At 46.8% G+C, this 26,375-nt stretch overlaps 1 protein-coding gene across 1 annotated transcript in view; it reads left to right on the top strand.

The window, feature by feature from the left end:
* Positions 1-21,769: 21,769 nt before the first annotated feature.
* Positions 21,770-26,375, top strand: part of LOC147526273 (secretory carrier-associated membrane protein 1-like) — a 36,951-nt gene continuing 32,345 nt past the window's right edge. The window contains exons 1-4 of the mRNA XM_086630122.1: positions 21,770-21,842; positions 22,848-22,861; positions 23,528-23,626; positions 23,901-24,012. Coding sequence (XP_086486248.1) covers positions 21,770-21,842; positions 22,848-22,861; positions 23,528-23,626; positions 23,901-24,012 — 298 coding nt within the window. The remainder of the gene's footprint in view (positions 21,843-22,847; positions 22,862-23,527; positions 23,627-23,900; positions 24,013-26,375) is intronic.

Raw genomic sequence — 26,375 nt, 5'->3', positions numbered from 1 at the left:
CACTGCGGGAAACTGTGGAGGTGGTCAGACATCGGCAACCAGTAACACAGCTGACCTACAACCGTCCATGGACGCTTCCCGAATGTAGTGTGACTGTGCGTCCAAATAATTCAAAGCGGTTTTGGGAATCGGTCAAGAGGCGGGCTCTGGAGGTTGGGGACTGGGATTTAATAGAGAAAGTCGGGATGCCTAAAGATGAAAAGGAACCTGAGCGAGTTATTATAGTGCCTCAAGGTGCTGTGCAGGTAGATCAAGGTGGTAGTGAACCCACAGAGGGTATCATCCAAGCCTTTCCTGTACAGAAAGCTCTTCCTAACTCAGGTCGATCTGACACACATGATGTTATCGCTTGGAAAGTAGTCCAAGATTTGCAATCCAAAGTGGCACAATATGGGCTAGGGTCTCCTGAAGTCATGCAGATTATTAGAGTGCTGAATACTGACCTGCTGTCTCCATTTGATATTAAGCATTTAGGTCAGGTATTATTTCAACCTGTACAATATTCAGTTTTTGAGGCCAATTGGAGAAGGATGGCTGAGAAAGCTGCAGCTGGGAATATGCAACTGCCTCCAGCTGATCCTAGACATGGAGTTCCAGCAGATGCTCTTATGGGAGCTAATGCCTTTTCTGATCCTGATCTTCAAGCCACCTGGCATCCTCAGGTCCTTGAGCAGGCTCAGAAGATTGGTATGGGAGCCCTATTAAAAGGCATAGACATGGCTGCTCCTAAAACACGATATGTGAAAATAACTCAGGGGCAGAAAGAGCATTTTTTATCTTTCGTAGAAAAGATTGCTGCCGCCCTCGAGAAGCAGGTCGAAGATGAGACCTTGCGGCAGCTGTTGTGCAGACAACTAGCAAGAGATAATGCCAATGATGAGTGTAGAAAGATCATAGATGCTTTGCCAGGGGAACCCACACTAACAGACATGGTTGAAGCCTGTTCCAAAGTGGGATCTGAGAATCCTAAGTCTGCTCTGGCTGCAGTTCTGCAGCCTATTCAATTAAATTCTGATCATGGACTAAAAAGGCAACCTAAGGTTGAGAGCAAGCAGAAACAGATTAGACAAAAGAAGAAGAAGAAGGAGAACAGGGAAGCTGCTCACTGCGAGAGATGCGATAGGCCAGGTCATTTTGCAAAATACTGTCAATCTATGTATCATGCCAATGGTCGACCCTTGACACGCTCGGGAAACTCGACCAGGAGCGCAAAGGGGATGTGCGCTCAGACACAAATACTTCCCCAGGGCATGGCACCGACACAGGCCTACTCAGCCAGCTTAGAGCCGGCACCCAGGGATCAATCGGAGTGGATGTGCACACCGCAGCAACAGTCTTCTTAGAATCCTGTCATGTTTATAAGGTTCCCTTGAATGCATTCGGGCCCCTAGGACAGGGACTGAGTGCATTGCTGGTGGGAAGATCTAGTGTCACCTCTCAAGGGATCTTTGTACACCCAGGAGTTATTGATGCTGACTTTACAGGCCAGATTTGTGCTATGGTTTCCACACCCACCCCTCCCGTCACTATTCCTGAAAAGACTCAGATTGCTCAACTTGTGCCTTTCAAGTCGTGTGTTCCCAGGACAGAACAACGAAGTCGTGGAGATGGCGGCTTTCGATCTACGGGACTTCCGCAGGTCTTCTGGACCGCAGACATCTCTAGCCAAAAGCCGCAGATGACATGTACCCTAATCCTGCCAAATGCCCAGCCGTCCAGGATTCAGCTCCGAGGTTTGATCGACACGGGCGCTGACGTGACAATCATCTCCTTCTCTGCGTGGCCTCCTACGTGGCCTTTAGCCCCTGTGGGGTCAGCCATTGCAGGGTTGGGGGGAACCACACAGAGCTATTTAAGCGAACGACCTGTGGTGGTGAAAAATGCAGAGGGGCAAACAGCTACAGTTCGGCCCTATGTCACTGCAGCTCCGCTTAACCTCTGGGGGCGGGATGTATTGGCGGCTTGGGGGGTACGGATTGGGACAAATTTTTGATGGGGGCCACTGTGCTGAAGGGCGCAGAGTATCCTACGCTGCCTTTGCGGTGGCTAGTAAGCAAATCCATCTGGCAACCCCAGTGGCCCCTACCAAAAGAGAAACTAGTCACCCTTCATCAGTTAGTTCAGGAACAATTACAACAGGGACACCTTGAGCCTTCCACTAGTCCCTGGAACACTCCTGTTTTTGTAATTAAGAAAAAATCAGGAAAATGGAGATTGTTGCAGGATCTCTGGAAAATCAATGCAGTGATGGAAAGTATGGGGGCATTGCAGCCTGGTATGCCCTCACCCACCATGATTCCAGCAGGGTGGGAAATCCTGATCATTGATTTGAAGGATTGCTTTTTCACTATTCCTTTACATCCTGATGACAAGCCAAAATTTGCTTTTACTGTGCCTGCAGTTAACAATGCCGAACCTGCGAAGAGGTATCAATGGAAGGTTCTACCTCAGGGCATGAAGAACAGCCCGACTATCTGCCAATGGTATGTCGCTCAAGCTTTGTCCGGAGTCCGCGAGCAGTTTCCTGAGGCATACTGCTACCATTACATGGATGATATCCTGGTGGCAGCATCCACCCAGGACGAGCTGCTGAGGATACAGCCTCGGCTGCTCGCTGCTCTGCATTCTTATGGATTGCAGGTGGCTCTGGAGAAAGTTCAAAAGCATCCTCCTTGGAAATATTTAGGAGTCAAAATTCTGGATCAAACTATACAACACCAAGAGGTGCAATTCTCGGGTTCTATTAAAACCCTGAATGATGCTCAGAAATTGCTGGGTATCATCAATTGGTTACGTCCCTATCTAGGGCTAACCACAGCACAACTTTCCCCGCTTTTTAATATTTTAAAGGGGGACCCCGAGTTGAATTCAGCTCGGAAATTGACTCCTGAAGCGCGACGAGCGCTGGAGGAGGTTCAACAGGCTGTTTCTGCTCGTCAGGTTTATCGAGTGGATCCCTCCATTGATATCACTGTTTTCATTACCACTCCAGATTTTCATCCTACAGGTATCATTGGCCAGTGGAATAAACAGTGGCCCGACCCTTTGCATATTCTGGAATGGGTCTTTTTGCCACATCAGCCAAAAAAGACAGCATCCACATTGTTTGAATTGATCGCTTGTCTGATAATCAAATGCCGCCAACGGTGTTTGCAATTAATGGCAGCGGATCCTGCAACAATTGTTCTTCCAGTACAGCAGGAGCACTTGAGTGGAGCCTTACTAACAGTGCTCCTCTGCAAAGTGCGCTGCAAAACTTTTCGGGACAGATTGCTTATCATCTGCCCAGCCATAAATTACTGCAAGTGGCAAAATCGACAAGCTTTATCTTGCGGCCAAAAAATAGTCGGGTGCCAGTGCAAGGACCCACCGTCTTCACCGACGGGTCCGGGAAAACCGGGAAAGCTATTGTTACCTGGAAGGAGGAATCTGAGTGGCAGGTGCTGGAAGGCCACGAGTCAGGCTCAGCCCAGTTGGTTGAACTGAGGGCTGTTGCCATGGCTTTTCAGCGGTTCTCTCGGGTACCTTTGAATTTGGTCACTGATTCTGCCTACGTAGCAGACATAACCCAACGCTTAGATTGTTCACTTTTGAAGGAAGTGAATAATGCGGCTCTGTTTTCACTATTGAAAACTTTGTGGTGTGCAATTCAAGCTTGAGTTCATACGTATTACATTTTGCATATCCATAGTCACACCAACTTGTCAGGTTTTATAACAGAAGGCAATGCCAGGGCTGACATGCTAGCTAACCCTGCTTGGGTAGCGCCTCAGCCTGACAAAATTGCACAAGCCAAGGCATCGCATAGTTTTTTCCATCAAAGTGCGCATACCCTGCAGAAGCAGTTCCACTTAACGCCCACTGAGGCTCGGGACATTGTCAGCGCTTGCGCTGACTGCCACGGACTTGCTGCACCTCTGCCATCGGGGGTAAACCCCAGGGGCCTAAAGGCCCTGCAGCTTTGGCAGACGGATGTAACGCATGTTCCTGAATTTGGTAGATTTAAGTATGTGCATGTGTCTATTGACACTTTCTCCTCAGCTATGTGGGTGTCTGCTCATACTGGGGAGAAAGGTCGTGATGTCATTGCCCATTGGAAACTCGCCTTTGCGGTCTTGGGCGTGCCTTTTTGTGTGAAAACCGATAATGGCCCGGCCTACGTCTCACAGAAGACATGGCAGTTTTTACACCTATGGGGTGTAAATCATGCTTTGGGTATTCCGCATTCTCCTACTGGCCAAGCCATTGTTGAACGCGCTCATGGCACTTTGAAGCGTGTTTTAGATAAACAAAAAGGGGGAATGCATGGAGAAACCCCACAGAGTCGACTAGAAAAAGCATTATATACAATTAACCATCTTACAGTGCCACCAAATTCAAATAATCCTGTTATTCTGAATCATTTTCTTTCGTTGCAGTCTTCAGGCGAGACGCACCTGCCTCAGGTGAAAGTCTGGGTATGGGACCTACTCACTAAGAAGTGGGAAGGCCCGTGTGAGCTTATTGCTTGGGGTCGTGGGTATGCTTGCGTTTCCACAGATACTGGGGTACGATGGCTACCTGCAAGATGCGTTCGCCCTGACCTGCGGCACCAGAAGCAGAACAGGCAACCTCCAAGGCAACCTTCAAATGACGGCCAGAATGCAGATCATTCGATTGATGATCCTCCTGATGACGACCAAGACATCGACCATCAGCCCAGTCCTTCTACAAGCAGAGACTGAACTTTAAGTTGCTTATGTTATGGAGTCAGAATGTAGAGCCCTTAAGGCTATTTAGAATTAATGACTGGACGCATAACTGGGTTTGCTATATGTGTATCTCTTATGGCATTGCTGGAGAACCTCTCTGCCTACTTTAAATTAGTCTTAAACAAAAAGGGGGAATTGTGGATACAAAAAGGCTAGAAGCAGAAATTTTCCAGCTACTGCAGCATCCTGTGGAAGTTCTTTTTCCCATGCAGGCTAGCTGAGAAACAGTTTGAGGTTTTTGTAAACTAAGACTTTATCTTGCACCTGTAGCTTGTTATGCAGTCTTGTTTATGGCACACTGGGAAAGTTGTTTTGAAATGGGTGTTGTAGCATTTAGCCAATCACTCTGGGAGGTGGATGGTCAAGCGACCAATTACCTTGGCCATCCTTGTGAACCATATTATATATATATATATATTTGTAATTAATAAACGGCTGATGCTGCTGCTGCTGCTGCTGCCGCTGCCGCTGCTGATACTGCTGCTGCTGCTCCTGCTGTTGGTGTTGGCATTTTCTCCTGCACCTGAATTCTGTGTCGTTCTTCTCTCCGTCCCCGAGATGGCAGCGACACTTCTAGTTCATTTTTACAAAAGGTGAGCAATGAATACTGTGACCAGGACTAGAGGGACCCTGCCTCCAGCCAGGTGGAGGAGAGAGATAACAGGATTTATTTGACTGTGTGGATTCGATTGCCTGGCACGTCAGAACCACAGGGCTCTAGTGAACACGGGTGCACAATGCACCCTAATGCCATCAAGCTATAAAGGGGCAGTACCCATCTGTATTTCTGGAGTAACAGACGGATCCCAACAGCTGACTGTTTTGGAAGCTGAAGTGAATCTAACCGGGAATGAGTGGCAAAAGCACCCCATTGTGACTGGCCCAGAGGTCCCGTGCATCCTGGGCATAGACTACTTCAGGAGGGGGTACAACAACAGGTGCCAATTGCTATTATGACGGTGCACCAGCGGCAATATCGCACCAACCGAGACTCTCTGATCCCTATCCATGATATGATCCGTCAACTGGAGAGCCAAGGGGTAATCAGCAAAACTCATTCCCACTTCAATAGTCCCCTATGACCAGTGTGCAAGTCTAACGGAGAGTGGAGACTAACAATAGACTATTGTCGCCTGAATGAAGTCACACCACCACTGAGTGCTGCTGTGTCGGATATGCTGGAACTTCAATATGAACTGGAGTCAAAGGCAGCCAAGTGGTACACCACAACTGATATCGCTAATGTGTTTTCTTGATCCCTTTGGCAGCAGAATGCAGGCCACAGTTCGCTTTCACTTGGAGGGGTGTCCAGTACTCCTGAAATCGACTGCCCCAGGGGTGAAAACACAGCCCCAAAATTTGCCATGGACTGATCCAGACCACACTGGAACAGGGCAAAGCTCCAGAATATCTGCAGTACATTAACGACATCACTATATGGGGCAGCACAGTAGAAGAAGGTTTTAAGAAAGGGAAGAAAATAGTTCAAATCCTTCTGGAGGCTAGTTTTGCCATAAAATGAAGTACTGTCAAGGGAACTGCATAGGAGATCCAGTTCCTAGGAATAAAATGGCAAGATGGGCATCGCCACATCCCAGTGGAGGCGATTAATGAAATAACAACTATGGCCCCACCGACTAGTAAGAAACACAAGCTTTCCTAGGTGCTGTGGGCTTTTGGAGGATGCATATTCCAAGTTACAGCCTAATTGTGAGCCCCCTCTACCAAGTGATCCAGAAGAAGAATGATTTTACATGGGGCCCTGAGCAACAGCAAGCCTTTGAGCAAATTAAACAGGAGATTGTCCATGCAGTAGCCCTTTGACCACTCCGGACAGGACAAGATGTTAAAAACGTGCTCTACAATGCAGCTGGGGAGTATGGCCCTACCTGGAGCCTCTGGCAAAAAGCACCAGGGGACACTCGAGGTCAACCCCTCGTGTTTTGGAATCGGGAGTACAGAGGATCCGAAGACCGCTATGTTCCAACTCGAAAAGGAGATATTGGCAGCATATGAAGGAGTCCGAGCTCCTTCAGAAGTGGTTGATATTGAAGCGCAGCTCCTCCTGGCACCCCAACTGCCAGTGCTGGGCTGGATATTCAAAGGAAGGGTCTTCTCAACACATCATGCAACCAATGCCGCATGGAGTAAGTGGGTTGCAATGATCACGCAAAGGGCTCGGATAGGAAACCCCAGTCACCCAGGAATTTTGGAAGTGATCACAAATTGGACAGAAGGCAAGAATTTTGGAATGTCACCAGAGGAGGAGGTGCCACGTGCTGAAGAGGCCCCACCATATAATGAACTATCAGAGAGTGAAAAGCGAAATGCCCTGTTCACAGATGGATCTTGCTGCATTGTAGGAAAACATTGAAGGTGGAAAGCTGCTGTGTGGAGTCATAGAATCACAGAATCATAGAACGATTCGGGTTGGAAGGGACCTCAAAGATCATCTAGTTCCAACCCCCCTGCCATGGGCAGGGAAACCCTCCACTACACCAGGTTACCCAAAGCCTCATCCAACTTGGCCTTGAACACTTCCAGGGATGGGGCAGCCACAACTTCACTAGGCAACCCGTTCCAGTGCCTCACCACCCTCTGAGTGAAAAATTTCTTCTTTATATCCAATCTAAATCTCCCATCTTTCATTTTAAAGCCATTACCCTCTGTCTTATCACTATATACCCTTGTAAAAAGTCCCTCTCCAGCTTTCCTGTAGGCCCCCTTTAAGTACTGGAAGGCTGCTATAAGATCACCCCAGAGCCTTCTCTTCTCCAGGCTGAACAGCCTCAACTCTCTCAGCTTGTCTTCATAGCAGAGGTGCTCCAGCCCTCAGATCGTCTTTGTGGCTCTCCTCTGGACCCGCTCCAGCAGCTCCACGTCCTTCTTGTGCTGGGGACTCCAGAGCTGAACGCAGTATTCCAGGTGGGGTCTCATGAGAGCAGAGTAGAGGGGCAGAATCACCTCCCTCAACCTGCTGGCCACGCTTCTTTACATGCAGCCCAGGACACAGTTGGCTTTCTGGGCTGCCAGCGCACATTGCCAGCTCATGTTGAGCTTCTCATCCACCAGCATTCCCAAGTCCTTTTCCTCAGGGCTGCTCTCAATCCATTCTCTGCCCAGCCTGTACTTGTGTTTGGGACTGCCCCGACCCACGTGCAGGACCTTGCACTTGGCCTTGTTGTACTTCATTAGGTTCTCATAGGCCCACATCTCCAGCCTGTCAAGGTCCCTCTGGATGGCATCCCTTCCCTCCAGCGTGTCCACAACACCACACAGCTTGGTGTCATCTGCAAACCTGCTGAGGGTGCACTCGATCCCGCTGTCCATGTCACCAACAAAGATGTTAAAAAGCACTGGTCCCAGTACTGACCCCTGAGGAACATCACTCGTCACTGGCCTCCACGTGGACATTGAACCATTGATCACAACTCTTTGAGTGTGACCATCCAGCCAATTCCTTATCCACCAAGTGGTCCATCCGGCAAATCCGTGTCTCTCCAGTTTAGAGACAAGGATGTCGTGTGGGACAGTATCAAATGCTTTGGACAAGTCCAGGTAGATGATGTCAGTTACTCTTCCCCTATTCATCAATGCTGTAACCTCATCATAGAAGATCACCAAATTAGTCAGGCAGGATTTGCCCCTAGCAAAGCCATGTTGGCTGTCACCAATCGCCTCCTTATTTTCTATGTGCCTTAGCATAGTTGCCAGGAGGATCTGCTCCATGATCTTGCCGGGCACAGAGGTGAGACTGACTGGCCTGTAGTTCCCTGGGTCTTCTTTTTTCCTTTTCTTAAAAATGGGGATTATGTTTCCCCTTTTCCAGTCAGTGGGAACTTCACCGAACTGCCACAACTTCTCAAATATGATGGATAGTGGCTTAGCAACTTCATCTGCCAGTTCCGTCAGGACCCGCGGATGCACCTCATCAGGTCCCATGGACTTGTGCACCTTCAGGTTCTTTAGATGGTCTCGGTCCTGATCTTCTCCTACAGTGGGCGGTTCTTCATTCTCCCAGTCCCTGCCTTTTCCTTCTGTGACTTGGGCTGTGCAGCTGGAGGTCTTGCCAGTGAAGACTGAGGCAAAGAAGTCATTGAGTACCTCAGCCTTCTCCATATCCCGGGTAGCCAGGTCCCCTGTTTCATTCCGGAGAGAGCCCACGTTCTCCCTAGATCTCTTTTTATCACTGACATACCTATAGAAGTTTTCCTTGTTGCCCTTGATGTCCCTGGCCAGATTGAATTCTATCAGGGCTTTAGCTTTCCTAACCTGATCCCTGGTTGCTTGGACAATTTCTCTGTATTCTTCTCTGCTACCTGTTCTTGCTTCTGCCCTCTGTAGGCCTGTGTCCGAGTTTTTCCAGGAGCTATGTCCTACGCGACGAGTTGCAGAAGCTGCTGAAGGAGAAGGTGAATCAAGTCAGTTTGCAGAGGTGAAAGCCATCCAACCAGTTTTAGAGATTACTGAGCGAGAGAAGTGGCCAGTGCTCTATGTTTATACTGACTCATGGATGTTGGCCAATGCCCTGTTGGGGTGGCTACAGCAGTGGAAGCAGAGAAACTGGCAACGCAGAGGCAAACCCATCTGGGCTGCTCCGTTGTGGCAAGATATTGCTGCACAGGTAGAAAAGCTAGTTGTGAAGGTACGTCACATAGATGCTCACGTACCCTGAATTATCAACGCTGTTTCCAGCACAAATCCATAACATAGCCCCGTACTAGCTACTATGAAGAAAATGAACTCTTTTCCAGCCAAAACCAGCACATTCTCCACCCCTTATTCCATACCATTTACGTCATGCTCAGGTCTCACACTATCCAATACATCCTCATTAACCATCAGCGCCCTTCCCATCATTTGATACAATACACAGATATCATTCCCTTAGTCTATGGACCACCCTTGTGAAATGTCTGTAAAATATCCATAAATTTCCACAAAATGTCCACAAGATGTCCTTTAAGTTCATTTAGTCCATGGCTTTGGGCTCCATCTGTTATGGTGGTCACTCAGGACAGGAGAGGTGGTGTGTTGCATGGAGCTATTGGGCACCAAAGCCAACTCAGTTCAAGTCACTGCTGCATTTGCACTGCTTCTTGTAAGGCTCTTCATCCATTGGTTCAGGTGGTTCCTGCTATAGCGATTCCCATAACATGCAACTCAAATAATGGGTTACAACAATTTAAAGGTATTTCCATTACAATCTCCACCCCTGGTCCCTTTGGACCAGACCATAGCGTTTAACATTGCAATGAACTCCTCCCCTTGCCCCTGCTCCAGCTTGAACTTATCCACAGACTGCAGTCCCTTAGGTGTGTACCTGCTCCAAGTGGAGCCTTATCTATGATCCATAGTCTCTCCAGGGGTATACCTGCTGCGTCATAGCCTTATCCACAGCCACAGTCACTTTGAGGTGCATCTGTTCCAGCATGGCCTAATCCATGGACCACAATGCCTTCAGAGATATACTTGCTCCAGCACGGCCTTACCCACAGCCACAGTCCCTTCAGGAGTGAACCTGCTCCAACATGGCATTACCCATGGCCACAGTCCCTCCAGGAGTGCACCTGCTCTGTTGTGGGCTTATCCATGACCACACGCTTTGAGGTGCTCCAGCATGACCTCATACACAGCCACTGATGCTTCAAGGTGTACCTGCTGCAGCATGGACTTATCCACAGCCACAGATGCTTTGAGGTGTACCTTCTCCAGCGTGGACTTATCCTTGGGCCACAGTCCTCTCAGAGGTATACCTGCTGAGGCACAGGCATAACCATGGCCACAGACGCTTCGAGATGTACCTGCTCTGGCATGAGCTTATCCATGGCCACAGACGTTTTGGGGTGTCCTGCTCCCATGTGGACTCATCCACAGGTCACAGTCCCTTTGACTTGAGTTCACACTGGAGTTCCAGCATGTCCAGTACATCAGCAGAGAAACAGCAGTGATGCCCTGGCCATCTGCCAGCCCAGGCACATCACCATTGCTGTTATCAGAATGTTCCCAGGCACAGCAGAGTAAGATGATCAGCAGTACAGCAGTACAGCAAGCAGCAAAAGCAAAAAGCAGCCACTAACAACAAGCACAAGACTAATTTACAGTAAGGCAAGCAAGCCCCATGGCAAGCACAGGAGCCTGACAATTAATAGCTAAACAGCAATAACAGCTAAAAATTCAGTCTAGGACATTTCAATCAAATCTGTCATTACCTCGAACACTTTGAGCTCCACGTTGGGTGCCAAAAAGGACTGCCGTGGTTTAACCCCAGCTGGCAACTAAGCACCACCCAGCCTCTCACTCACTCTCCCTGCAGTGGGATGGGGGAGAGAATTAGAAGAGTAAAAGTGAGAAAACTCATGGATTGAGATAAAGACAGTTAATTAGGTAAAGCAAAAGCCACACACACAAGCAAAGCAAACCAAGGAATTCATTCACCACTTCCTGTCGGCAGGCAGGTGTTCAGCCATCTCCAGGAAAGCAGGAGTCCATCACACATAACGGTTACTTGGGAAGACCAACACCATCACTCTGAATGTCCCCCACCTTCCTTCTTGTTCCTCCATCTTTAAATGCTGAGCATGACATCATATGGTATGGAATATCCCTTTGGTCAACTGGGGTCAGCTGTCCCAGCTGTGTCCCTTCCCAGCTTCTTGTGCACCCTCAGCCTACTTGCTGGTGGGACATTGTGAGAAGCATAAAAGGCCTTGACTCTGTGTAATCACTGCTCAGCACTAACGAAAACACCCCTGTATTATCAACTGTGTTTCCAGCACAAATCCAAAACATAGCCCCATACTAGCTACTATGGAGAACATTAACTCTATCCCAGTCAAAACCAGCACAGATGGAAAGATAATTTGAAATGCTAGAATCAGCTAATGTTGCTGAGATATGCTACAATATTATACACAAAGGTGAAGTTTACTCAGGCATGATGCTTTCTCCTCAGTGTTTTGCATTTGTGCATTTTGAAAGATGGTTGGTTTATTGGGTTTCTGTGGCAAGGTTTTGGTAGCGGGAGGGGAGGCTATAGGAGTGGCTTCAGTGAGAAGATGCCAGAAGCTTCCCCTATGTCCAACAGAGCCAATGCTAGCCAGCTCCAAGACAGACCTGCCACTGGCCAAGGCTGAGCCAATCAGCAATGATGGTAGTGCCTCTGTGATAACGTACTTAAGAAGGGAGTGGGAGAGGAACTGCTGTGAAACAGCAGCCAGAGAGAGGAGTGAAAACATGTGAGAGAAATAGCTGTGCAGACGCCAAGGTCAGTGAAGAAGGAGGGGGAGGAGGTGCTCCAGGTGCTGGAGCAGGGATTGCCCTGCAGATCATGGTGAGACAAGCTGTCCCCCTGCAGCACGTGGAGGTTAACAGTGGGGCAGATATACACTTGCAGCCCATGGAGGACCCCACATCAGAGCAGGTGGATGCACCTGGAGAAGGCTCAGACCCCATGGAAAGCCCATGCTGGAACAGGTTCTTGGCAGGATCTGACCCTGTGGAGAGAGGAGCCCATGCTAGAGTAGGTGTTCTGGAAGGACCTGTTCTGTTCAGCCTGGAGAAGAGAAGGCTTATAAGAGTGATCTTATAACAGCCTTCCAGTACCTGAAGGGAGCCTACAAGAAAGCTGGAGAGGGACTTTTTACATGGGTATATTTTGATAGGACAAGGGGCAATGGCTTTAAACTGAAAGAGGATAGATTCAATTAGATATAAGGAAGAAATTTTTTACATTGAGGATGGTGAGGCACTGGAACAGGTTGCCCAGAGAAGTTGTGGACGCCCCATCCCTGGAAGCGTTCAAGGTCAGGTTGGATGAGGCTTTGAGCAACCTGGTGTAGTGGAGGGTGTCCCTGCCCGTGGCAGGGTGGTTGGAACTAGATGATCTTTGAGGTCCCTTCCAACCCAAACCATTCTATGATTCTATGTTTCTATGATTCTATGACCTGTGACCCCATGGGGGACTCATGCTGTAGCAGTCTGTTCCTGAAGGACCACACTCTATGGAAAGAACTCACACTGGAGCAGTTCGTGGAGAACTGTCTCCCGTGGGAAGGACCCCATTCTGGAACAGGGGAAGAGAATGAGGAGTCCTCCCTCTGAGGAGGAAGGATCGGCAGAAACAACATGTGATGAACTGACCACAACCCTCATTCCCCGTCCCCCTGCGCCACTCAAGCAGGAGGAGGTAGAGAAATTGAGGAGTGAAGTTGAGCCTGGGAAGAAGGGAGGAGTAGGGGGAAGATGTTTTAAGATTTGATTTTATTTCTCATTACCCTACTCTGATTTGATTTGCAATAAATTAGTTTTCCCAAGTTGAGTCTGTTTTGCCTGTGACAGTAATTGGTGAGTGATCTCCCTGTCCTTATCTCAACCCACGAGCCTTTTGCTATGTTTTCTTTCCCCTGTCCACCTGAGGAGGGGAGTGATAGAATGTCTTTGGTGGGCACCTGATGTCCAGCCAGGGTCAACCCACCACTGTTAGAAAATTAAAATTTACATTGTTAGGCAATTATACTGTGCATCACTTGTTTGTATATATATTTATCGTTGTACATGATATATAATATATTCATGTAGTAGTAGTAGTAGTATTAAATTGTTCTTACCTCAACCCACGGATCTCTTTCCCTTTTCCCCTTTAATTCTCTTCCCCATCCCCTTGTGGAGGTTGTAAGGCACAGACCCCACTGAGTGCTTCAGGTGAAAGCACAGGCAAAATCGTTTATTGAGCCAAGCTGGCAATCTTATATACATGCAAAAAGCCCCCCTCCCGCATTTGGTCCCAATCCTTGTTCACTGTAAGAATATTTTTCTGTTCTTCTATCCAAGGTCACTGTTCTCAGTCCCGTGTCCTGCACATCTGTTCTTGTTACCCATTGTTTGCAGTTCTCACACGCTTCTATTTTTGTGTCCCACGGTCTCAGGGGAGACTATTTTGTGTCCCATGGTCTCAGGGGAATTCCGTCTCCCACATCTCCCCCTTCTCGTTTTAGCATGACAGCAAATGTGCTTCGGTTCAGGGCCTTCATTAAGGCATTCTGTAAGCACTGCAATAAACAAGGCACTACACAAGCCAATATTAATAAAATTATCAACACCATTAATCCTCCTTTAACTAAGGGTAAAATCCATCCAGATAATCCCCAGTGATTGAATAAATTATCCAACCAATCTTGATTAACCTGTAATTCATTCACCCGATCCTTCAATTTTTGTATCGCTTCATGAATTGATTCTGAATGATCAGACAAGTTCATGCAGCACATTCCTTTTACCATCTCGATTATGCCCAAGATTCCGCTGAGCAGGAGGGTGTCAATCGGCAGGGTCATTGCGGAGAAGGGAGGCAGGCACGGCACCTTCAGGGCGTCCCCTGTTTATTGACAAAGTGTGCTCTCTAGCCTCCTTCTGCTCCGCTCTGAGCCATCTCTTTTACACACTCAACAGAGTCTATGAAAAAGATACTGATGCAGCGTTGCTGCACGCGTGGCCAGCGCGTGCAATAAGGCTGCCAGGTATGTGCTCTGCTGGCTAACAGTGGTTTTTGCGGATCGCAACATGTTGTTCAACAACAACCCTCCCAGCTTCTTTTTTCAAAGTTACGTACTAACAACTAAGTCCAGTTTGTAATTCTTTGTCATTAATTTGATATTAGTCAATTCTTTTCCAAATCTCTTCTCACACTGTTTCTTAGTTCTTTCCCAGTCTCTCTCGGGGGCCTCCCACAATTGAGGTACCAAATGGCTTTTTACCACGGACCTACTGACATTCGTCTTGTGCGGCTGTCGGTGTTCTATGTGTCGGCGGATGCTCTCGTTGTAGATAAGGCTTCACGCACCTTGCAGGTACCCATCGACTCTCTTGGCCTGCAGAGACACAAGCATACCCTCTTCCCCAGGTTATTAGCTTATACGGTCCTTCCCACTTTCCTGTTCCCAAATCTCTAACCATGACCTGTGCCTGATTTTGACTGATATGTGACATTTTATCCATCCCAAAATGTTTAGCCATTGGAGCTAGATCGTCTTTTCATCGATTTAAGAAATTTAACACATATAACGCTTTAGCTATTGTTTCGTTGGGAGATTTCCCTATCATTCTTCCTTCTTGTTTTAAAAGCATATTTTTCAAGATACCATGTGCGCGTTCTATGATCGCTTGCTCAGTAGGATTGTAAGGAATACCAGTAACATGCTCAATACCCCATGATGACAAAAATACACGCATCCGATGAGAGGTGTATGCCAAAGCTCCTGCGAGCGTAAACCACGAGGATTAACACCATCCATTGGTGGCATGATCATATTTTGACAGCTACTACATGATTGTACGATTGAGCGGGCTTGCTCTCGTATTAAACCAAATTGTCGCCTAATTGTCCAGCCAGAGCTGGACCGACCCGCTGCGGAGCGACAGATCTCGGCGCACAGGGGCTTTTCCTGAAGAAGTCAGGAGATACCGAGGGAGTAAAGAGACTCCCCCAGGAGCCGGCATCTCTTGTGGGAGACGCTGACGTGGCCTGGGCATTGACAGAGCAACGGCGGTGCCTCCCACCCCTATAAAAGACAGGCCCAGGGAGCGCGAGAGACCAGGAACGCGGCAAACAGAGCAGGCAGTCAGGGCGTGGCGCGGCAGTTCGCACGGCAAATTGTGAGGAAAGGCGCGGGAGAACAGCTCAGTCAGTCAGTCAGGCTGCCCGCTCAAGAGGTGAGTTTAGTTGCCGGCCGTTACCCTCTCAGAAGGGACTCAGCTATGGTGACCACCTGGCAGAAGGCGAAGTCCTCTGCACCAGCAGAAGGGATGTGGCAGTGCAGACAGAGCTCCCACAGAAAGACGCAGCTGTCCAGGTCTCAGGCTGCAGGGAGTGCCTGAGCCTTTCCCTGGTAAGTGGTGAGAACAACTGTGTGAGGTGCAACCAGGTGGATGATCTGCTCATCATGGTTGCAGAGCTGAGAGAGGAAGTAGAAAGGTTAAGGAGCATCAGGGAGTCTGAGAAAGAGAGAGACTGGTGGTGTCAGGCTCTGCCCAACCTGAAGCAGCAACAGAAAGAGCCAAAAAAAGAAGCCCAAGACAAAGAGCATTCTGGTTCCTCACCCCATACGGCAGAAGACAGTAGCTTAAAGGGAAACCAAGAATGGCAGCAAATCCATGCTCGGGGCAACAGGCGAACTCCCTCCTTGCCCACCTCACCTCCCCAGGTGCCTCTGCAGAACAAGTATGAAGCTCTGGAAGTGGAAGGCCGATCAACGGATGATGTGGCTGAGGGACCATCTGCATTGGAGGTGTCACCAGGGTCAGAGAGGACAACCACCAGTATCAAGACCACCTCCACAAGGAAGAAAAGAAGGGTAACAGTTATAGGTGACTCTCATGTGAGGGGGACAGAAGGTCCAATATGCCGGTCTGACCCTGCTCTGAGGGAAGTCTGCTGCCTCCCTGGAGCTCGAGTTAAAGATGTCGCTAGGAAACTTCCTAGCCTGGTACGGCCCACGGACTACTATCCGTTATTGCTCTTCCATGTGGGTGGTGATGAAGCTGAAACACGAAGTCCAAGGGCGATCAAGAGAGACTTCAGGGCCCTGGGAAAGCTGGTAAGAGCATCTGGGGCACAGGTTATCTTTTCTTCTATACTTCCAGTTGCAAGCAGTGACACTGGAAGAAGCAGATGCATTCAATCAGTTAATATGAGGCTCTGTGGCTGGTGTCATCGCCACAATTGCAGCTTTTTCGATAATGGGATGGGCCACATGACACCAGGCTTACTGGCACCGGATGGGATTTGCCTTTCTCAGAGGGGAACAAGGGTCTTAGCACAACAGCTAGCGGGGCTCATTCACAGGACTTTAAACTAGATACGAAGGGGGAGGGGGGTAATATTAAAATTGATAAAGATATGCTGGAAGCACCTGAAGAACAAAAGAAAGGAATTTCAACCGCTCCAGCCAGGAAGCCAAATTCCTCTGGGGCCCGACTTAAATACCTCTACGCTAATGCAGGCACCATGGGGAATAAGCAAGAGGAGTTAGAAGTGTGTGCGCGCCTGTTGCAATACGATCTTATTGGCATCACGGAGACATGATGGGATGAATCCTATGACTGAAGTGTCAGAATGGAAGGGTACAGGCTCTTTAGGAAGGATAGGCAGGGAAGAAGAGGAGGAGGTGTTGCCCTCTGTGTCAAAGACCAGCTGCAGTGCATGGAGCTACACCTGGGGACAGATGAGGAGCCAACTGAGAGCTTATGGGTCAGGATTAAAGAGAGGGCAAGGACATGGGACATAGTAGTGGGGGTCTGCTACAGGCCACCTGACCAGGAGGACCAAGTGGATGAGACCCTCTACAGACGGATAGGAGCAGCCTCATGTTCAAAAGCCCTCGTCCTCCTGGGGGACTTCAACCACCTCGATATCTTTTGGAAGGACAACACAGCAGGGCATAGGCAATACAGGAGGTTCCTGGAATGCATAGATGATGACTTCCTTCTCCAAGTTATAGAGGAACCAACGAGGAGAGGTGCTATGCTGGACCTTGTTCTCTCCAACAAAGAGGGACTGGTGGGGAAGGTGACACTCAAGGGCAGCCTTGGCTGCAGTGATCATGAAATGGTAGAGTTCGAGATTCTTAGGGAGGCAAGGAGGGTGCACAGCAAGCTCACTACTCTGGATTTCAGGAGAGCAGACTTCAGCCTCTTCAGGGATCTCCTCGGTAGAGTACAATGGAATGAAGCCCTGGAGGGAAGAGGGGTCCAAGAAAGCTGGATAATATTCAAGGATTACCTCCGCCAAGCTCAGGAGCGGTGCATCCCAACAAAGAGGAAGTCAGGTAGGAACACCAGGAGGCCTACTTAGATAAACAAGGAGCTCCTGGACCAACTCAAACACAAAAAGCAGGCCTACAGAAGGTGGAAGCAAGGACAGGTAGCCGGGGAAGAATACAGAGAAATTGTCCAAGCAACCAGGGATCAGGTTAGGAAAGCTAAAGCCCTGATAGAATTCAATCTGGCCAGGGACATCAAGGGCAACAAGGAAAACTTCTATAGGTATGTCAGTGATAAAAAGAGATCTAGGGAAAACATGGGCCCTCTCCGGAAGGAAACGGTAGACCTGGCTACCCGGAATATGGAGAAGGCTGAGGTACTCAATGACTTCTTTGCCTCAGTCTTCACTGGTAAGACCTCCAGCTGCACAGCCCAAGTCACAGAAAGCAAAGGCAGGGACTGGGAGAATGAAGAACCGCCCACTGTAGGAGAAGATCAGGTTCGAGACCATCTAAAGATCCTGAAGGTGCACAAGTCCATGGGACCTGATGAGGTACATCCGTGGGTCCTGAGGGAACTGGTGTATGAAGTTGATAAGCCGCTATCCATCATATTTCAGAAGTCGTTGCAGTCTGATGAAGTTCCCACTGACTGGAAAAGGGGAAATATAGCCCCCATCTTTAAAAAGGGAAAAAAGAAGACCCAGGGAATTACAGGCCAGTTAGTCTCACCTCCGTGCCCAGCAAGATCATGGAGCAGATCCTCCTGGAAACTATGCTAAGCCACATGGAAAATAAGGTGATTGTTGACAGCCAACATGGCTTCACTAAGGGCAAATCCTGCCTGACTAATTTGTTGGCCTTCTTTGATGAGGTTACAGCATTGATGGATAGGGGAAAAGTAACTGACATCGTCTACTTGGATTTGTCCAAAGCATTTGATACTGTCCCACACAACATCCTTGTCTCTAAAATGGAGAGACACGAATTTGCCGGATGGACCACTTGGTGGATAAGGAATTGACTGGATGGTCGCGCTCAAAGAGTTGTGGTCAATGGTTCAATGTCCACGTGGAGGCCAGTGACAAGTGGTGTTCCTCAGGGGTCAGTACTGGGGCCAGTGCTATTTAACATCTTTGTTGGTGACATGGACAGCGGGATCGAGTGCACCCTCAGCAAGTTTGCAGATGACACCAAGCTGTGTGGTGTTGTGGACACGCTGGAGGGAAGGGATGCCATCCAGAGGGACCTTGACAGGCTGGAGAGATGGGCCTGTGAGAACCTCATGAAGTTCAACAAGGTCAAGTGCAAGGTCCTGCACGTGGGTCGGGGCAATCCCAAGCACATGTACAGGCTGAGCAGAGAACGCATTGAGAGCAGCCCTGAGGAAAAGGACTTGGGAGTGCTGGTGGATGAGAAGCTCAACATGAACTGGCAATGTGCGCTGGCAGCCCAGAAAGCCAACCGTATCCTGAGCTGTATCAAAAGAAGCGTGGCCAGCAGGTCGAGGGAGGTGATTCTGCCCCTCTGCTCTGCTCTCGTGAGACCCCACCTGGAGTACTGTGTCCAACTCTGGAGTCCCCAACACAAGAAGGACATGGAGCTGCTGGAGTGAGTCCAGAGGAGGGCTACAAAGACGATCTGAGGGCTGGAGCACCTCTGCTATGAAGACAGGCTGAGAGAGTTGAGGCTGTTCAGCCTGGAGAAGAGAAATCTCCGGGGTGATCTTATAGCAGCCTTCCAGTACTTAAAGGGGGCCTATAGGAAAGCTGGAGAAGGACTTTTTACAAGGGTATGTAGTGATAGGACAAGGGGCAATGGCTTTAAACTGAAAGAGAGCAGATTTAGATTAGATATAAGGAAGAAACTTTTCACTCTGAGGGTGGCGAGGCACTGGAACAAGTTGCCCAGAGAAGTTGTGGCTGCCCCATCCCTGGAAGTGTTCAAGGCCAAGTTGGATGAGGCTTTGGGCAACCTGGTGTAGTGGAGGGTTTCCCTGCCCATGACAGGGGGGTTGGAACTAGATGATCTTTGAGGTCGCCTCCAACCCAAACCATTCTATGATTCTATGATTTTTATTGGCGTTAGCATTCTGATGGTAGCAGTCATGTGAGATTTTTGCCTGCATTAACGAGTTTGGTAAAAGAGCTGCACTCGTGAGAGGGTCAGCTCGCCTCTTCCCTTCTGCTATAGGTCCTGGAAGCGTGATGTGCGCTCGCAGGTGTACAATGAAATATGCACGTTTACGGTTTTGCAACACTGATATTAACTATAGAAATTATTGGAACAGAAGAGGATTAGTTATTTCTCGCAATACTGAGCGTTCCGCTCGCGACACAGCTCCCACCACGTATCGTGAATCTGGCACAATATTAAGAGGTTGGTCCTGCCATTTACAAAGATCTCGGACCACCGCTGCAAGTTCCACAATTTGAGTTGATCCATTCACATACTGCACATCTTGATGCCAAGTTCCATCTTCCTGCCAAACTATGACTGATTTTTGGGTTTTCCCTGATCCATCTGTAAATACAGTCAATGCATCTTTTATTGGGGTGTTGCTTAATTGCATATCGGGGAACAGTGTAATTTCATTAATAAATTTCAATACAGTTTGTTTTGGCCAATGAATAGAGAGCTGACGAACAAGAGATGATCCAAGTTAAGTGTTAGATGAACTGTCTCTTGGTAACACCTGGGCCACGGGCAGAGGTGAAGGTGGCAGGGGGAGGTGTTAACCCTCCCTCGCCTCAGCCGGTCCCGGGACAGTGGGGTGGTGCAGGCCAGCTTTCACAGGCACATTGTTGTTGTTGTTGTTGTTGTTCTTGTTGTTGTTGCTGCTCCTCCTCCAGCCGCTCGTGCATGCTCTGTAGCCGCCGCATGCGCAATATCCGAGACTCATTAGGTAAAAAAGATCTGTGGCAAATACCGATTGTAGTAACCCTTTTGTTTATGGTGAAGTGAGTCCTGATTTTTTCACACTTCGCCTTATCTCCTTGATTAACCCGAATTGAAACCCCTCCCACTGAGGAGAACCATTAGCTGCAATAGAACCGGCACAGCGGGGCACGCAGCGTGTCTCCGTCCCCTCCAGCCGCAGCTTGCTTCCGCACTCCTCCGCATCCATCGGTTGATAAATCCGAGAGTATGGGGGCGACCAGCAGGAGCCTCCTGGGGGCTGAGGGGCATGGCCTGGCGCCGAGGGTAGTGCAGCTGGTGGGAGTGCCGATATATCAACATCGTTGGAAGGGGGGGAGGAAATAAGTCTGGCTCTCGTTCGGGGTCCTGGATCAAAAGGATTCGATGATGACTTTTCCAGGCTGGCAGCTCCACACGGTTCCTCTGCCGGTGGGGCTGTGGGGGAGGCAGGGCTGGGGCTGCTGGGGCCACGGGGGGAGGCAGACACTGACATCCCCTCGCCTCCACTCTCTCCCGCCCTGCCCTTCAACACCTCAAACACAGCATGCCAGGCATTTTCTGTTCTTCTTTCCAAGGTTGCTGTTCTCAGTCCCGTGTCCTGCACATCTTTTTTTGTTGCTCATTGTTTGCATTTCTCACGCACTTCTATTTTTGTGTCCCATGGTCTCAGGGGAATTCCGTCTCCCACATCCCCTGAGCAAGTGGCTGCATGGAGTTTAGTTGACGGCTGGCCTAAACCATGACACCAAATGACTGAATTGCTAGTGGTACTTGAAACTAGATACTACAGTGCATACTGGTGGAATGGTTAAGCAATAGATTGTGGATCCTGAATTGAAAAATTTAATATGTTACATTGCTTTGTTAAAGAAGAATCCACTGCCCGAGTATTCACACACCATTCAAGGAGTCACACATACACCACCCAAGACTTTAACTTCTAGGACTCGAGTCCCTTTGCAGTGGACGACTCCAGCAAGCCAATGGGTGCCCCTTTGACACCTTGCTCACACACGCACTCAGTCTCGGGTGCTTCCTCTTCCTTCAGGCTTGACCCTAGATTCCCTGAGGCAGAGTCTCTGATTGCAAAGTATGTCAGGTTAATTTATTGATGGTATGATGACAGGTTTGTGAGAAGTAAGGAAGTGGTTAAAAAATTTTGCTTTCACCTACAGTTAATTAAGAAGGCATGACAAGGACACTTACGGTTTAAAAAAATATATACATAATCCCTGAGAGTGGTGGAAAGTACATTGTAAATCTTTGAGTGCAGTAAACTCCCTACCCGAGATAAGAAACTGACAGACTGAAGCCAGCTGGAACCAGAGGAGGGGGGAGTTCATGCTGATGAAGACTCCTGACTTCATCCACACCGACCCCCAGGATGACCATCAGGACCAACTGCGCATGATTGGTGGGAGGGGGGGGTAAGGCGGACTTATGTAAACACTAATTGTAATATCTCCTCCCTGTCCCCTGAGATCATAATGAATATGTAAAAACCTTTATGAGTATGTAATGAATTATTGTATAAATCACCCACTGACGATTGTGTCAGTGCGCCTCTGGCTACGGTCATGCACCCGGCACTGTGATCTTTGCTCCACTGACTTTGTCCCCGAATAAACTACGTGAAAACTGTTTACGTGGGCTCATTTCTCACAGGTTACAACTCGAGCTGGGTGCTTCCAGGGAGGCACCCTGAACAAAGAAATCCCTGGGCAATTATACCCTTGCAATCTAAGTTCACCTCCCCTCACACGACAGGTCAATCCAATAGTAATATTTGGGTCTGGGATCTTCCTGTTTCTCATTGGATCCTTTTCCTGTCTCCAGGCAGGCCATTCCTTTTCTTATCTGACAGTTGCAGCTTCTGCTGATGGTTGTGGCTACCTTATCTTTCTGGTTTACACCAGTTTCAGTGCCTGCCTTTGTGTAGCTGAGTAAAAGTTCAACATGAGTTCAGTATATCCTGGTGAAAGTTCCCAGCTTGTGGCCTAAGGCCTCAGCGAGTCTTGCTGCTAATACTAAGCAATGGATTCCATTTGAGCTAGAAAATGACTACTATAACAGCTTCTCTAATTAACCAGGTGATATAAGCCTTTGTTAAGTACAAAGCTCTGGAAGACATTGTTGTCCCAAAAGCTGGAGTTCATTCACCTAGTGTGCAATACACCAGTCCACACAGAGTAGAGATATTTCCTTTTATTACGTATATATGTATATATGGGTGCCTGTCCCAAGACAGCAAACCAAAGTTCCAAATCAACAATTATTTATACACAAAACATTAACATATTCATTATTCTAATACATATACATTGTTATTCTATTAAATGATTCGTTAAAATTTCTTCGTCTAGGATGCAAATTAGAACGCATGCTCAGTTTCCTACTACTGTTGTTCTCTTTTGAGTAGGTGGTATAGTTTGGGTAGGTGGTCCTGATCTCCCCCTGCCAGAATTACCTTTCCTTTACCTTGGCATTTCCCGGCTGTTCTTTCTGGTTTCCTGACGACACTTGGTATTTATCACTCAGAGAAACTTTATGTATCAAACAAATCACATTGTTTAGTACAAACCATGTTGCCAGGTGGTCTGCTATTCACTTTTCTATTCTAGGTAAATCATTAACTTGTTCTAAAGGATGAGGATTTACAGAGGTTGATTTAACAGCACTGGTTATTAAGAAAATTTTTAACTATTTTGATTTCAGTGTAACAACATTGCTAATAAATTACATTGTGTTTGAGAATATGAATAGATGACTTAAATTCTGCAATTCTCTTAATAACTGTCCTTATTCATATTCATGTCTGAACAAAATTAAAATTCTATTTACTTTCTACTGATCCATAAAATTCCATTTATGTTTATGGCAAGTAATGCAGTGTAAAAACAGACAAGCAGAACACTGCACCACAGAATATAGTTATCTTCTTTTTCCTAAAGGTTATAAATATTGCAGGCAGCATATCAGATTTTCAGTTTATCAGTAACACTTCCTTTAAAACAACTAGATTAGTTCTTACAGAGTTAATGAAAAGATGTTTATTAGAATAGGAGACTGTTTCCCTATAATTGTCTCTTATTTTCTTAGCCTCCTCCAGGAAATGTGAAAATGCCTAATGTACCCAGTACCCAGCCAGCAATAATGAAACCAACAGAAGAACCACCTGCTTACACACAAATTGCAAAGGTTTGTCTATAACTTTCAGGCACTAGGTTCCTTTCAATTATAATCATATAAATCTACTTTTAGAATAGTATCTTTTATAAATAAGCATTGCTTTCCTGATGATTTATGGAAATTAATACCACCTTTAAGTAATCAGTTACTGCATGAATTTGTGTAATATTAGGTCAGTCTTCATCCCTAACTGGAGATGCTTAATTATGGAAAATGGACTTGGAATATTTGTTTTGTATTTGTATTTCTTTTGTCGATATCTAACGATGCTTGTTTTGTTCAGGAACATGCGTTGACCCGGGCAGAACTGCTAAAGCGTCAAGAAGAACTGGAAAGAAAAGCAGCTGAACTAGATCGCAGAGAAAGGGAAATGCAGAGTCTCAATCAACAGGGGGGTATGCATGAAAAAAATACTTTCTTAAATTGCAGAAATTTCACTTTTTCTTAGAAAATGTTTTAATTTTACAGTGACATTGTGAAACAAATCAAAAAGGGGGTTTTATAATCTCTTCAGGAAAAGAAAATTTATCTCCTTTGGAAAAATGTATACAGTGAATAAAAACTGACCTGGCCTGTGCAAATTTTCACAGCCAAAATTTTAAATGTGACCTCCGTTACATGTTACTCTCTGCTATCAGCTATTTTTATCCTAGGTTAACATTCAAGTAATACTATTGAATAGAAATGGAGCAGTTTGAGAAGTAAAAGTATCTTCATAAGTAACATCTCTTTAATTTCTCTTCTGGCAGTATTTATAGCTGTATGAGAACTTTCCTGTTTTGAAACACTTTCATATCTTTTGCTATGTTACAGACACAATATTCTATGCAAATAACAGAAAGATTTATTCCGTTATTAATCTTTTATTAATTTTTCATATGACACTTTTGAACCCATAGTCAAGATCCGCATCTCATTTTGCCGTAAACTGTAAGTATGCTGTGTGAAACCATCAGTTTTCATACTGAATTTCACAAATGCGAAGATTTACATCCTCTTAACTGAAGATACTTTGCTAGAAGTAGATCTATGGGAATATTCCTTTTCAAAAGGAAGAACTTCAGATTGAAGTTAGAAAAAAAAAAAAAAAAACCAAAAAACCCTGTGCGCAAGATTGACTTTGTGTGATCTTTTCACTTGTATCTAGAATTCTGACTGTTGTGTTTCCATATGTGCTGTTTTTTCTGCTCCTGTGGAAATTGGAATGTACAGGGGTACAATTCCAGATTGCATAATCGCTTAGTAATTCAAATTCTCAGGGAACTTTATGCCACTCCTATGCTAGGATCTGGGAATGGGGAATTGCTATTATTCTTCTAAGGAAAAGAATCATGGTGATATTGTCCCTACATTAAACCATTTTTATTTTCTCAGTATTTATTCTTTCCAATCTCTTTATTAAACCTCTTCTCCCAGATAATGATTTTTTTGGCTGTTTTTTCATTTCCTTCTCCATATATTGCTCTTCATCTAATTTCACTAACTTATATTGATGGTCTGGAATGATTACTTGTCTCTTCCAGGCTCCAGGGACAGTTTTGTTCATCTATATCATAGGGAACATAACTCTGATATCTCATGCATGTTTCAGGATATTTCTAAAATGGATATTTACTGTGTTATTGGGTTGCAGTTGTTCACATCAAAGTACTTGAAGAGTTCATGAAGAATCTGAAGGATTCTTTAGGAAGGCTGAATGGAGAAGAGAAAGCTCTTAAAGGTTTAAAGAGGATATTGATTTTTTACCAAATGACTGTGTAAAAGATGCTGCAAATCAGAAATTGTATGTTGTGACTGAGGAGAACAATATCCTTTTCCTTTTTATTTTTTTTCCTTCGCACACTCATTCAAACTCCTTTGGAAACACTGTAGAGGTGTTTTGATTGGAGGGCAAGGTGTTGCAGAACCTCACAAAACCAAACTAGGCCAACTAACAAACTAGAAACGGATTTTATTTTTTACAAGACGGTAATAAAATCAAGCTAAGTTTTACCCTAACTGAAACCTCTTTGAGGCTCCGACAAGCATGAACAATCCACAGGTTCAGAATGTCCCTCGGGAGTTAACACTATGCAACCAATTTAAGAATTCTTAAGGTTTATGGCTGATGATCCAAAATGCACAATCACTTGCCTAAAAAAGGAGGGCTCTCAACCTTGAGGAGTTTCCTTGGGTGGTGTCTTGACCCAAGGGGAGAGTCCCCGACTGCAGACCCACTGCTCTGGGGAGGACCAACTCAAAATGACTACCCTATTCAAATCTGATCTGTGGTCAAATATGGTCATGTGCCACTCCCCATTGGCTGAGGACCCTAATTTCTTCACCTTTTGACTGTAATGCATATGTGCTGACCACCACGTGTGGGTGTAACAAGAGCTGTGGTGGGAAGTTTTTGTGGGCTTTGTCAGATCTTCATCAGGTCTTTGTCAGGGCAGGTGCATCTGCCACACAAGGTCTTTTGCAACAGTATTCTAGCTATTTGCATTCAATTTAATATGCTGACTGCACACCTAGGACACTGTCATCATATGCAATTGACTACAATGCAAAGATCTTCAAGCTGGTAGGTCTGCTCAGCTCGATGCCTTCAGTCTTCTCTGCTTAGGTCCTGTGCAGTATTGTACTTGAGCTCACCAAGCTGTCTTTCAGTGTTAGTTGAAAATTTTGAAACCTGTGCCACAGGGGTGGGAAAGCACATCTAATAAAATTCTTAAATAAGAACTTGAACTGCTATAAGATATCTGATTTTTTCTGTGAC

Source organism: Tauraco erythrolophus, chromosome W (assembly GCF_009769465.1).
Source record: "Tauraco erythrolophus isolate bTauEry1 chromosome W, bTauEry1.pri, whole genome shotgun sequence".
In the NCBI taxonomy this organism is placed as follows: domain Eukaryota; kingdom Metazoa; phylum Chordata; class Aves; order Musophagiformes; family Musophagidae; genus Tauraco; species Tauraco erythrolophus.
This window is presented reverse-complemented; position numbering and strand designations above follow the sequence as displayed.